The following is a 14325-nucleotide window of genomic DNA, read 5'->3' on the forward strand; positions in this document are numbered from 1 at the left end:
TTGTAATGCTTGTATTTGGAAGATGAATTTGCACACACACATTACAAGAGAGGAGATACTATACTTATCAATACTATCTAATCTATTGCAGTGGGATGGGGGAGAAAAGGAAAACTATAGCAAGTCAGGATCTGAGAGGAGGGTATTATCTTAGAATCTATGTCTCTTGGGCAATTTAGGGTGCTTGGTGTCTTGCACACATTGCTGAGATTAGTTAAAATGAAAATGTCCTTTAATTAAATAAATAACCGTACTTAGTCTGCTGTCATTAGTTGACTCCCCTTCATTAAATGTACAGATGAATCAGCTTTCAAAATTATGAATGTTTGTGTACTGTGCAATGTGACAAGGTACCTCTTCCACCTCGCCAGGGTCAGTGAGTCCCCTCTCTGGCAGCAGGAGGCTTGGAATAAATCAAACCCACTCCAGACAGTATTTGTTTTCCCACTTGGGGTTTAGTTCTGAATATTTTTGAGGTAGGCCTCAGGACAGGCTCAAAGAGCGCTCCTCCATCAAACAAAAGAAACAAATCACATCAAAAACAAAGGGAAATACCTCTTCCTATGCCCTCTCCGGGTGTGGGCTGGGGTGAGGTGTGTGGCCTTGTTATTCACCTGGGATGCCAGTCCTTCCCCTAAAGGGGCAGTCAGGTAGCTTCTCCCATAGGGGGACAGGCAGCCATCCACCCTGGAGAAGCTTTTCTCCCTACTGCCACTAGCTCTGCAGCAGCATGTCTCTCCTCTTCTCTCACCAGAGGAGGGGTTTTTGAAAGTCTCAGGCAGCCCTTAATTGGACTCAGAAGTCCTTAGTTGACATGAGATAACCTCTTTTCATCAGCTTATTGGGAAAAAGACCTTTATCATTCTGGGGCTGATATACTTGCAGTCTACCAGTCTCTTACAGCTGTCCAGCCTGACTTTGTCATGGTATATTTCAGGAACATAAGATGCGTGTGTGCATCTCTCTCTCTTTCATATGTATGTATTTTTTGAGTCTGCTGTCTATTTCATATAAACCTCTGTGGTGTTTAAGGTATTGGTTTTGACCTAGCAAACCCTAAAGAGTTTGGAACTCTCTCTCTCCCTGTGTCATATGAAAGCAACATGAGGAAGACGGATCTTGCATTTAAGACCATGGACTGGGATTCAAGTGATCTGGGTTCAGTTCCCAGTTCTGCTACCCACTTCCTTTCTCTGTGAGCTTGGGCAAGTCACTTATTTTATAGATGGGAAACTGCAGCATAGGGATGAGGATAATGTTTACTTTCTCCCACCCTTTGTTGATTTTGTCTGTTAAGATTGCAAGCTCTTTGGGGCAAGAACTGTCTTACTATGTATTTTGTAATACCTAGCACAATGGGGCCCCAATGGAGATAGGGGCATTTAGGTTCTACTGAAATACAAGTAATAGCACTAAAGCTAACAATTCTCTGGTTTAAGAGCAGGGACTGATGGTAGGATGTCTTCCATGAAGGTCTTTTCTGGAGTTCACTTTCCACATTGGTTCATCAGGGCTCCCATATGTTGACTTTCAGGGACTAAGTTATCCATTTTTTCAGGTTTTGGAGAAGGGCTGGGTTGAGGGATGTGGTGGTAACATACAGGGTAACATTTTTGGAGGAGCACTTGCTATGGTGGGGGATATTCTTATATTTTGGATTTTTATCCTTTGACTGCATGTAAGAACCCCCAGAGCAGTAGAAAGAAACTCTTCTAAATATGAAGAAATGTAGATGTTGTGAAGTTCTTCCAGATCTTGCCACATGAAAGGCTCTTTGTAAATGTAAAAATGTATTATGATTTAGAGAGAAACTCTCTCTGTACTTCTTTGCATCTTCACAAAAGCATTTCAAAGTTTAGACTTAAGAAATCTACAGGAAGTAACTATTTTTAATGAAGCAAACTGATTTCTTTTTTAAATTTGATACTGGCAGTCATTTGCTTTGGTAATTATTAACAGGAATTCCAATGAAATATCTACAGTGCTTTCAGATGCTGATTATTATTTAAAATCCTGTCAAAAGGCATTTTTAAATAATAAACCAAATCTGCAGTGAGAAAGAAAGCTGGAAAATAATATACCCAGAAAACAGCTGCAGAAAATAATGATTAACACATTCCCAAACATTTTGCCTAAAAATATATTTGGTACAGTGTGAACATCATTGCTCCATAATAACCTCATAATTTTGATGATCTCAGCTTCTAACATAGTACTGTAAGTGCATATCAAGAATAGCTCATTAGATCCTACAGCTGTGCAGAGAAAGGTAATTGTTGGAGGATTATTTGAAATTGGGTTTCACCCTGATTTAGAACAAGACCCCAAAATTTCAAAGTTCTCCACAAAACAGAATGGAGCCCCACCTCAGAGAGACAATCTGCCTTGGAAGTTCATGGGTCACCAACTCAGAGGCAGTCTGGTAGGCGGCTGACAATGAGCCAGTGAGGTGAGCTGTTAGGAAACCAGGTGGAAGCGTGGCTGGCAGAGACATTTTGAAACCTGCCTGCGTTTCCCAAGGAACTTTGTCTGTGAAACAGATCGCAACCTCTGATGAAAAATTGTTACATCAGAATTTTTCTGACCAGTTCTAGTAGATGCATCATAGTGTTATCCAATCTTGATGGAAGAGAGGATGAGTGAATGTTTGGGACTAGGGGAGAGAAAATGGGAACTCCTGAGTTTCCTAGTGTAGTGAACAGAAAGCAAATAGACGATAGAGGAAAAATACAGGGGAATTATCAAAATGGAAGGCAAAAAATACATAAAAGCATCTTCAGTAATGGCTCAATTATGCTTTTAAGGTAAAACTCTCTTCCCTCCAGACACCTCATCTTTTCCTGTATTGACTATTACCACTCTTCCCCACCCCTGCCTTCCTCTCAGAAACCCCAGCTCTGCCCCAGTCCATTCAAAATACAGTTGCTAACATCACCACCTTTGCCGTTATTCTGATTACATCACCCCATCTTTGAATCCCTCTGCTGGCTCCCTCTTCTCCACTGCATCATCACATTCAAGCTTCTCACACTTGCTTTTCAAGCCATTGACCGCTCTGCCCCTCCCTGCTTATCTGTTCCTATATCATACCCCTCAGTGTTGCCAGGTTTGACCCTCTGCTTATACACTTTCCCACAAATATCTTCACACTTTCTTCCACCTCACCCCTTATACATGGAATGTCCATTCCACACTAGTTCACAAAGCCATTTAGCCTCTCCTTCTCCAAATCTCACTTCAAGACCTACTTTTACCATGATGGCAACTAATAATGGTGAGATGGACAGTCAGTGTGGCTTGTTGATATTTATACATGTAAGACAAATTTTAAATAATTCACATAGCTATCCTGAAATTGTAGGTTCCCTGCTGGTTTTGAGGGGTCTCTTACTGGAGGCTAGGCTAAAAGTGAGTGTATTTTCACAAGCTGAGGAGAGTGCCAGAGCCCTCTACTGATGTTGGCAGAAGATCCCATATGACCTTGGGGGCAGCCCTTTCTTCCTTCCACCTCACTGATTAAAATCAAATTCAAATACAAACAATTTCCCATGCTTTCTACATCCCTTTCTTAATATTCACAGGGTGACCTTTAGGGGAAAAAGGTTAGTGCTGAGACAGTTCACCAGTGAACTGTTTTCTAATTCAATTTGTTAAATGCAAGTAACCATAAATAATTATAAATCAATTATCAACCCTGCTGTATACTTCCCCAAGCAAAAAATTATAACAAAGTATTTCTGAAAGTGATTGAGCAAAATGAACAGCTTCCATAAGGCAAGGCATTTGCTTTTCAATTTATCTTTTCCTTCATAATAGCACCATTTGAAATACATTTTGCTAAATATGGGAACTGCTCTTGTAGAAGAAATCAATTATATTCTTAAGTTTAAATCTTCTTTTTTCCAGTTATGCTCTAATGTATCACTGTACCTAAGAAATGTACCCTGGGGAAAATGCTTCTATTCTTCACTAAAAATCCATGAATAACATTATGTAAAAATTAATTTATGATAAATGATTTAAAATCTTAACCTAGTATGGCTTCTTATTCAAATGTCATCAGAAAATGACACCTCACCCGCAGAAAGGAGTCAAGGGATCCATTCTCCATATATTCAACCACAATCATTACTGGTCTGCCTGCAAAGACAGCAAAGAAACACATTAGGATTATAGCTATATTAAGGGCTTGTTATATTTCCAGCTGTTACAAACAGATTATTTTCATTACTTAAATATGTAGCTCATTTTCAAAATCTTCCTCTAAAGCACAAATGCATATCATTATTCTGTTATTCCTAAGCAATGTTTTCAATCAATATTTTCTTTATTTGAGGCACTGAAGTAACTGATTACATACAGTTCATTTTGGCAGTGTTTTCTTTAAAACAGTCAGACTAGAGTCCTCAATTCCAAACAGTTACCATTATTGTACCTGTCAATGGGAGCAGTAGCATCTTTAACATGAATGTGCAGTAATTACAGCTATATTTTATAAAGAATACTTCTGAAAACACTCAAGGCAAAAAAAAAAAGGAAATTGATAAAGCATCTCCAAAAGAAACCAAAATCTGCCCTGTCAAAGAAAAAGCATGTAAGCCAAACACTTCAATGACCCTATATACTATGAAAGCAAAGAAATCTTTCCTTTATCTGTGTGTGTGTGTGTGTGTGTGTGTGTGTGTGTGTGTGTGTGTGTGTGTGTGTGTGTGTGTGTGTGTGTGTGTATTTTACTGATCTGCCTTTGCTGGAGCTTCTAAACCTTCATGTCTGTGAAACATGGCCAGTGTATTTTTATCCATAGATATGCTGATGCAGTATGGTCCTAGGCCACCAAAGCACTGAATTCAGTGCTTAATTTTTTCAAATCAATGGAACTATTCATGTGTTTAAAGTGAAGCATGTGCTTAAATGCTTTACTGGATTGGGGGCTATCTGGGTCTCTTATGTACTTCATTCTGCTTGACTAATGCATATTTTCTAGTTGGTTCTGTATTATGTTCAGAAGAACCAGCTCAGAAACTGATTAACATTATATGGTTTTTACCAACATGTCCAACTTGCCCAGTTTTATATTTTATCATTGTATGTACCTAAATGGCATCTTACTGCTGGTATCCAGGCATGAGCTGTCACTCCACAACTGCCTAGCACAAACAGGTCCAATTTATCCGCTAATTGGGGCCCGCAGTGAGATGTTTCAGAATGGTTAGTACTACACAGGGTCAGGGCCGGCTCCAGCTTTTTTGCCGCTTCAAGCAGTGAAGGGAAAAAAAAAAGAAAAACCCAATTGAGCTGCCGCTGAAATGCCGCCGAAGACCTGGACGTGCCGCCCCTTTCTACTGGGCGCCCCTGCTTCCTTCGCTGGTGCCTGGAGCCGGCCCTGCACAGGGTCAACTAATAGATGCAAGACTAATGTAATGAACGAGCACATATGCAAGACTGTTGTTTTATCCACTTTTTCCTCCTGCCCAATCTCTTTTTATGTAAATGCCTGTATCTGGAAGGGTCTATGTAAAACAGAACTTTTAACAACAGGTGCCATCATGACTCATCCCATTTCTCTCTTAACAGTCTCAATAATTTCAATTCCTTTGCAAGTCCTTATGTAAAAGTCTTTCCCTGCCTATCTTTTAGTTTTTAGTTGGCTGTCCCTGGACTCATTCCTATTTCTGCTATACATTTTTTTCATATGGGGTAATGAGACGGTAACACAGTAATCAGGGTGACTTGCCTAATGGCATTATAATATTTCCACTCCTATTTTCTATCCTACTCTTTATACATGCTAACTTTCTGCATATTTTTTGACTGACTGTGGACATTGTGGACAGCTCAATAAAATACATAGGCCCACTGATACTCAGGTCTTTCTCCTGAGTTGATACAATTAATTAAGAAATGAGAACGGTATAGAAGTAGTTCAAGCTATTCCTTCAAATGTGCATTTACCTGCCCTTGTCAATACTGAATTTCATCTGCCCTTGTGCTGCCCGTTGACCTAGCTTTGTCAAGTTTTTCTGAAGTTCCTCACAGTATTCTCTAGTCTTGAAAAACAAAAATTTGTCTGCAAATCTTTCTACCTGTTTGTTCTCCTTCTTAGATCATCAATAAATATAACAGTTCTGTTACTAATGCAAATCCCACTGTTATTCTTTTGCTGTGTTGACAATTGATTTTTTATTTTCTGATAAAAATCCCGTCATCACAGCATCTCTCTCTCTCCATTGTATCCCCATCTCTTAGAAAGGCCTCTTTGGTGTGTGAGGAATTATCAGACCCTCTTTTGTCCATTGAGTGGTGGGTCCCATCTCTGAGTTTATCCAACTCAATTTGTTTCTGATCTTATACCTCCACTGATTATTACTGTGGGTTTTACTCTGACTGGGTGCTATGATGACATAAGTTTTATCTTGAAATTAGAAACTAGTGAGGGTTATTAATTTATTATTATTATTGTTTAAATATTTTCTTCACCTCATGCCGTGTGGTAAATCCAGGACAAACAGCTAGAAAGGTGTGGGGGTAGTAATTAGTCCCAGGGGTAAAAGGCCTCTCCCTATCCACCGAGGAGCGATAACCACAGGGAAATAAGGTTCAGCTGGAAGAGGGGTTACCAGGGAACTAATTAGGTTCAACTGGCTCCAACTGCTTGAGACCTTTTTAAACCCTTCCCTGCATGGAAGGGGGTGGGGGAGAGGAAAAAAAAAGCAGCAAAGCAAAGCAAAGCAAAGCAGGGAAGCTGCCAGTAGGCTAGATGCTGCAAGTCACTGAACCCTTCCAGGAAGGAAGGCTGCACTACCTCCCTAGAAGGGAAGGAAAACAAGCCCAGGGATAGACTGAGGAAAGGAGTAGCCGGACCCTGTGCTACCTGCAAGGATTTGCCTTGCCCAAGCCTGTGTCTCCAAGGCTAAAAAGGACTGAGCCTGCTGAGGAGAAGAAGGTACTTTGCCACAGCCGCTAATGACAACTAACTGAGCAGCCTACTATTCTCCCAAGCAGCCCAAACTCAGTAGGCTCATATAAAAACTGGCTCTACCTCTCCCTCCCAGGCAGGGAGAGACCAGAAATAACTTCCACAATGTAGACAAAAGCACCTGGCAATATTGTAAGTGTAGAGCTGGCCTATGGATGCTTATTGCTGCATTTGGTTTGACATGAGTTATCCAGCAACTTCTCTTTTTTTATAAGTACCAAAAAAAGAAGTGCATGGAAAATTCTCCATTTGAAGTGATGATGTGGCATATCCAGCTATGAAATGGAGACCTCTAGTTTACTATGAGCTCTTCCTTTGTACTATTCAGCATCCATTTTGTAGAGTTTCATTCTTTCCAGGTTTTATTCCACTCTCATCTCCATAATATCTGAAAGCCTTTGAGAAGTATATGAAACAATGTGACTAACATCTGCCCCATGTGATTTTTCCCATTTCCTGTCCTAGGGTAAAATTGTGAGTATTTTTTTTTTAAATTACTCGATGTCTTCTGTGTGTGTGATAGTGAGTGGGAGGGGGGCACTTCTCCACCTGGTGGTTGCAGTTTGTGACAGCAGCCCTGCCTAGTGGTTATAGGGTAGGGAAACCCAGGCCCTCCCATTCCACCAGGTTCTGATCCAGAAGCCTTCTTGAGCAGTGTAATGCAGGAGTCCGCTACCTGTGCTCTGGCTAACTATCTTCCCTGGGTCTCTTCCTACCTTGCTGACTCTCCCCTTCTGGCCCACTGTGGCTGGCAATTGTCCCTGGTCCATGGGTCTCAACAAGGTAGAGTGTCTCGGTTTCATGCAGCAGACTTCCCCCTGGGAATACTTTCCTGGCGTAGTCTCTCTGCAGCAGCAAGTGCAGGCCTGCCTCTCTCCGTCCACCCCCTGCTGTGCTGAGGAGGCTCCCTTTTAAGTCCCTACTTCAACTGGAGCATGCCCAGCGGCCTGTCAGGGCGGATATTCCTGGGCCCAGAATTGCTCCTGCATTCTTAACTCTACAGTGTGGGGTTTAGCCACTGCATCACAGTACTATGGAAGGCAAGGTCCAAGAAATGCACCAAGTTCTAGGAACAAAAGCCATCATGTTTTTGATGGTTTTTAGATCCTGTGACAGTTTGTTTCACAGCCATGGACTAGCCCCATTGAAAGCTCTGTTTCCTGCACAAATGGGCTTTACCCTTGCCATGAACAGCTCCCTAGATTCCAAGGAGCAGAGTTGTCTGTCATAGTCCTCATCCCAGAGTTTCAGATGATTTCTTTGGTATCCTGTGAACAGGCTATTGAGCTCTTTGAAGATAAGGACAGAAACCTTGAATTGGACTTGATATTCTATGGGAAGCCAGTATAGGGAGCAGAGGAGACGCTGATGTGCTTATGGTAGTCCGTGTTGCTTAGGAGACATGCTGCTGTGTTCTGTACTAGTTGGAGTTTCCTAAGGACTGGTGATTTCATGCCCAGGTGTATTACATTGTTGTAGTCCAGTCAGAAAATGAAGGAATATGTTGCTGAGGCCAGGTCACTGTCTGCCAGGATTGGATATCATCTTTTTGCCACCTGGAGATGTAGATAGTGTTTCTTGTGGACACAGCTAGGTGAGAGCTTAATGGCTGTCAGGAATCCCAGGAGCTATCTTAAACTGTGGACTGAAGTGACCAGTTGTGGGAGTGTACTTTCAACCAAACCAGACCACACAGTGGCTGCAAACTCCTCATTTTGACAACCAGCATCACTTGCTCTGTGCTTGGGTTTAGCTGACTACCCAAGCCGTGGTCATTACTTTTGATTTCTTACATTAACTTGGAAATAGATTTCAATGACAGGGCATTTTAAAATTTGACAAATAAAAAACCTGTAGCTAGGAGACCCTTTTATTTCCTAAACTCGCTGTTATTTAGTCACATCTTCTTCACCACAATTATTATGTGTAAATGTACAAAGAGCAAAACATGTATTTTCAGTCTAACCATTAATTTACATAAAAAATATAAGATGATCTCTATGTGAAAGCACCAGTGTCCCTCTCTTCTGCTACAGGCTGCAGTGGGTGTGGCAGTCATCTTGTTCTCAAATCCTTCATTGGAGCTGGTCAGAAACATTTTGATGCAACATATTTTGTTGGAATCTGTGGATCTATCCAAATTGAAACATCGAGGAGACAGTTTGGTTTCAAGGAAGTTCTGATGGAAACTAAGCTAGAACACTCTCTGGCAGGAATGTTTCCAAACCTGTGTATACCGCCTCTGGCTTCTAGGGTATGCAGCACCAGGGCAGTTTGCATGGCAGACTGCCCCAGAGCTGGGGTTCCACTCCCTTATGCGGAGAATCTAGAAATATTTGGGTTTTGTTTTGAATCAGAACAAAACCAAAGTCTGAAGTATTGAAATTCTCTGCAAAATGGAATTACCTTTCTCCATCCAGCTCTACTCTTCTCACAAGTAGGTGTCTTAGACATTTAAAGGGATTGTACACAGGAAGAGGAAGGGCAATTTCATAGTTATTTGCACTACAGAAGTTCTTGGGCCTATCAACAGAGACAGAGAAGAGAGAAAGTACATGTCTGCCTACAAAAGGCCAACTGTGTTGATAGAAAAGCATACTTACTCCAGAGCAAAGCCACATAAGAGCTGCTATGTACCAATTTGGAATAGAAAGAGGGCTGAACTACCAGGGGAACCAGACTCTGTAACAATGAAAAGTAAACTGTTTGCCTGAATCTTCAATCCAAACAGCAATGCCAACATATATACCTCAGGAAATATAAAATATGTTTACCCCATTTCTCAGATCCTGTTTGTGTCTTTTACAACCCTTAGATTCATAAAATCAAGCCAGCACAAAATACTTGATGTTTTTATAGCACCACATTTTGTACAAGCAGATTTCATTCTCTTATGTACTTTGACAAGCTAAAAGAAAACTGTACCCATTTTGCTCAGTTCAACAGTCCAAACAATGATAAGCACTTTCCAATCTGAATTAACTATGAAATATATTTGAATATATAGGTAGGTTTCTGAAATAGATTTGAATTTCTTTGGGCTAAGAGGTACTTATTTTATAAACTTTCAGACTGCTAGATGTTTTCCTTTACATAACTTGAAATTATATTGCAGCAAAATTATATCCACCATTGAGAAAAACACAGTATTTCTCATTGTTATCCAATCATTCAAGGATACACATTCCACACAGGGTGTTGTCAACCTGAGTGATAAGTTAGCATTTGGGCCTTTGATTTAGGTGATATGCTAAGTGAAAAATAAAAAATAACTTTTAAAAGCTCATATGTAGTTAGTTGCCATACACCTGAGTTATTTTACATGTAATTAGCATTCATATGTGCCAAAAAACACCTGTTTCCAGTGGTAGCACAGGAAGGAGATGATTTGCTAAAAGCACCCGTATATGCAGCTGTGGCATCACACAGACAGAAGAGATGTGCTTCAGAAGATCTGCACCTTGTGAACTATGGGAGAATTCTAGTGGAGCACAAGTTAAGCCACTGAGGCTACTGGTAGCTCCTCACAAACTCAAATTCGTACTCCTGCCCCCATGCTTGCAGTAAGAGTTTGCTTGCACCTTATGCTTTAGTTATGCTTGACTGCCATGGTCCTATAGAACTGGAAAGGAGAGGCCTCCAAATTGGCCACCTATAACCTCCAGCAGAAGAAGACCTCTATGAAAAGTGTTTAGAGTCTTTACTAGAGGTGTTGTAAAGTTTACTAGAGGAGCCATAACTGGAAACTCCCTAATCCAAACCCATTTGAAATTTCGTCTAGGGTTGATATCAGAGCCTAATCAGTCCATATACCTTTGATTTCAGGGTCATATCCAAAATCAGAGGGGGGTTAGTTTATTGATCTTATGCAGCCAAAGTCTTGTGAAAACAGCAATTTTCTTAGGAATTCAGTCCAAAATTTTGGTGATCTTGTGAGAACAGATGATCATGAGAATGTTGCCACCTCTGGAAAAGCTTGCAAGATTTTGGAACCATCGACTAAGACCCCAAACTCTAGCCATGATTTGGCCTCAAGATCAAACCCTAATCTGGATCTAACACTGCCACCTCAAATAATCTTTTCTTAGAGATCCTTATAAAGGCAGGATATTTCCTATTGTACTGTAGTGCCAGACAAAACCATTACAAATGTAAGATACTGGCCCCAAGCTTAACAGACAGCTGGTGATTGTCAATAAAATATTCAAAACTATCCCTCGGACTTGATTTTGACAAGTGATATTATGAAAAGTTTGAACTAGCATAATGTTTGTCTTTTGAATATAATATAGATCAGAAATGTCTGGATTACTGTTAGATACTTAAAGCTATGGGAAGGAGGACAATGTAAAGATGTAATCAAATATCAGATTCTAATGGTTCTGTTATAATCAGAAATAGTCCTTATGGAAGTCAGTAACAGCCTTTCCACAGAATGTCCAGTTTACACTTGTTATTTTAAAAAACCCTAACTTCTATTAGTATTGATAGATGTACTTATACGGCACTTTTCATACAATAAACTCAAAGCACTTTACAAACGATCAATTAAGTCTCAAATCACTCGGTGAGGCAGGGATTATTGCAGTTCTATAGATATGGAAACTCAGGTATAGAGGGGTTAAATTACTTCTTCCACTCACACAGTGTCAGTAACAGAACTAGTGACTGAATCCTCAACACCTGACTCCAGTTCTGTGCACTAATTACTAAACCTGGGGTTCTCAGCATGAAACTCACCACTTCCAGGGGGGTTGTGGTCAGCTATCAGGTGATTAGAACCACCCTGCCCTTTCTAGAATGCTAAATAGAACAGGGTTCCTGGCTAGACAGAGGGAAGTCTTCTGTACGGGAAAAGGTTGAGAACCCATGTAGTAGACATTTCTCTCTTTAGGTGTGAGACAGCATACACTGTTATTTATATTACAGTAGCACTTTGAGGTCCCATTGTGCTGAATGATGTACAAACATGGGAAAACACTGCTCCTGCACCAAAGACTTTACAGTCCAAACAAAGCAACTATTACTTATTTAGCTTCATAAAGGTACACAGTATCTGTTCTTTGTCTCTTCAGATGAGAAGTTCTTCAGGCAGTGACTGTAGCTTCTTCTAGTTGTACAGCACCTGGCTAAATAGGGCTCTGATGGTGATTGGTCGTTGGGTGCTGCCCATATATATAAAATGACAATTGAAATGGCAGATGCTAGACTTTTTTATTCTGTTGCCTACAAGGCCTGATACTCCAGGAAGATCACAAGCAACTTCAGACCTGTCATTTTTGGTGGTCCTCTCTTTCCCTGATATTGTACCTCACTTTTTCCTCTTTTCAATGTGTGTGTAGCACTTGCAGTCTAATTGCAAGCATGAATCGAAAGTATTAAAGCTGCTTTAATGATTGGATCACTATGAGGCCCACATGAACCAGTCTGTTCTTCCCATTCAATATGTCACTTAAGTGACAGACCTGGTCACAATATTTAATTGCACAAGGAAGCTGGATTCCTTAGGCTGCTCCTCAAAACTGAATCCTCATCTGGCAATACTACCTGCTGCCTCCATTTGGCTGTTACTTTGCCGGACTTTCAATGCAGATGAGAGCAACACAAGTTGCTAAAACATCCTTGATTGATGCCTTGGCATACATTACATTTTTTTTTTGTATTTTGCATTAATTAATTCATTCAGGATTTTATTCTTTGTGAAAGCAGAAATATCTGCCATACACGGTAGTGTAATTTTAAATACCAGATGCATTTACAATTCATATTTATTGTTAATTTTCCTTCTAATTTTCTCCATAACATAGGATTTTGACAGTATGTAATGTAATTGCATGATAGAGTGATGAATAAGGATGAGACTATAAAGTGTCATATCAATGACAAAATATTCAGCTTGTTGTCTCCTGTTGTCATTTTAAAGAATGCAGCAAAGCCCACTTCAATGAATTTTTTATGTAAGATTAATTCTCCAAAAAAGAATACATTTATCTCTACAGTCTTTATTTATAAGGAAATCTTTAATATCTGCCATGGGAATAAAACTGTTAAAGTAAACAGGATATTTATTAGTCCATCTATATAAATATTGAGGGTTGTAAGACCTGGTCTCTGTAATTTACATGAAAATATCGTTGGGTCATCTCTGCAAGTCAGAGTTCATACTTTTATCTGATATCCTCCCACTTATGGGCCATATTCTGGGTTTGGATTACATCCATAGGTCTCCCATTGAAGCTAGAAAGTGGCTCTAATTTAGTAAATGCACAGACCTGCTTCTAATTAGGATTAGCTCTTTTAGAATTTAAAAATGCTTACAGGAAACTCCCCACTTTCCTTATGTAATTATTCAGGTCTCAAAACCCCATGTCTAGTTACACTTGTGTTGTTTCTTATATACAATATGTATCGGCAGAGTCTATTGCTCTATCTTTCTAGATGCTCAACCTCTATTACTGGTAACGGAAGTTACTGTAGTGATCAATCTGCAGTGATGTACAGATTCCAGGGAATAAATGTTTTTTCCCAAGAGGCTTTAAAAAAAAAACACCAAAAAAAACCCCCAACCCCAAAAACCAGTGATGCAGAAAAGCAGCTGCACAACCAGTCAAATTTTACATTATTTTTAAATAAAAAAACAACCAAAACAACTTTACGTACAAATCAAATGATGAATTTACCACAAATAATTGTATTTATACTAATTGTTTTAAATTAAAGATGATCCCAAACTGAAATTTGTATTCCAAATACCTTGAAAGGATGGACATGCAGAATGTGCAGTAGCTCACCCAAACGCCCATCTTAGTCCCTGGCCACTAGGAGCTGTGCTAGGCCAGCATAAACACTACCATTTGAATAATATAGTTAAGAAATGACTCAGCTGGGCGTATACATCCTTGGCAAATAAATAACAGAAATGTACAATACATGGAAGAACATTTGCTGAATACTATATAACAAACACACAGACACTAATGGCCCATAGCTGCCATTCCTAAATGATCATAGTTTGTGTCTACACAGTATTTGAAAAATTGCATATTATTCTTTGAAGTGTTTTTCTTCAAATTTTCATTCACTACATCTTGGCCTTCTGGTTTAGTTTTGTTCTTTTCACATCTTTTCCAAGCTTTCTCCTTCCCAGCTTTTTTTTAAAAAGCCTTGTGGTCTCTTCCAGTTTACTATAGTGCCCTGTATATCCCTCCTCCATAGCTGTAGTTTGTTCAATGAAATGCCCAGTCCTGTTCCTTCTGAAGACTTCAGTGGGAAGAGGAGCAGACCCAAATACACATAAGACTTACAAACAGAATAGAAATGGCATTGCTATCACAAATTACTCTGTGACA

The 14325-nt window shown here is 39.9% G+C and overlaps 1 protein-coding gene across 6 annotated transcripts in view; it reads right to left on the reverse strand.

Annotated features, from left to right (window-relative positions):
- Positions 1-14325, reverse strand: part of EPHA6 (EPH receptor A6) — an 855214-nt gene that overhangs the window by 101489 nt on the left and 739400 nt on the right. For all 6 annotated transcript variants that reach the window (XM_039534481.1, XM_039534488.1, XM_039534472.1 and 3 more), the window contains one exon: positions 4079-4140. In XM_039534481.1, the coding sequence (XP_039390415.1) occupies positions 4079-4140 (62 nt within the window). The remainder of the gene's footprint in view (positions 1-4078; positions 4141-14325) is intronic.

This window comes from Mauremys reevesii, linkage group 1 (genome assembly GCF_016161935.1).
Source record: "Mauremys reevesii isolate NIE-2019 linkage group 1, ASM1616193v1, whole genome shotgun sequence".
In the NCBI taxonomy this organism is placed as follows: Eukaryota; Metazoa; Chordata; order Testudines; family Geoemydidae; genus Mauremys; species Mauremys reevesii.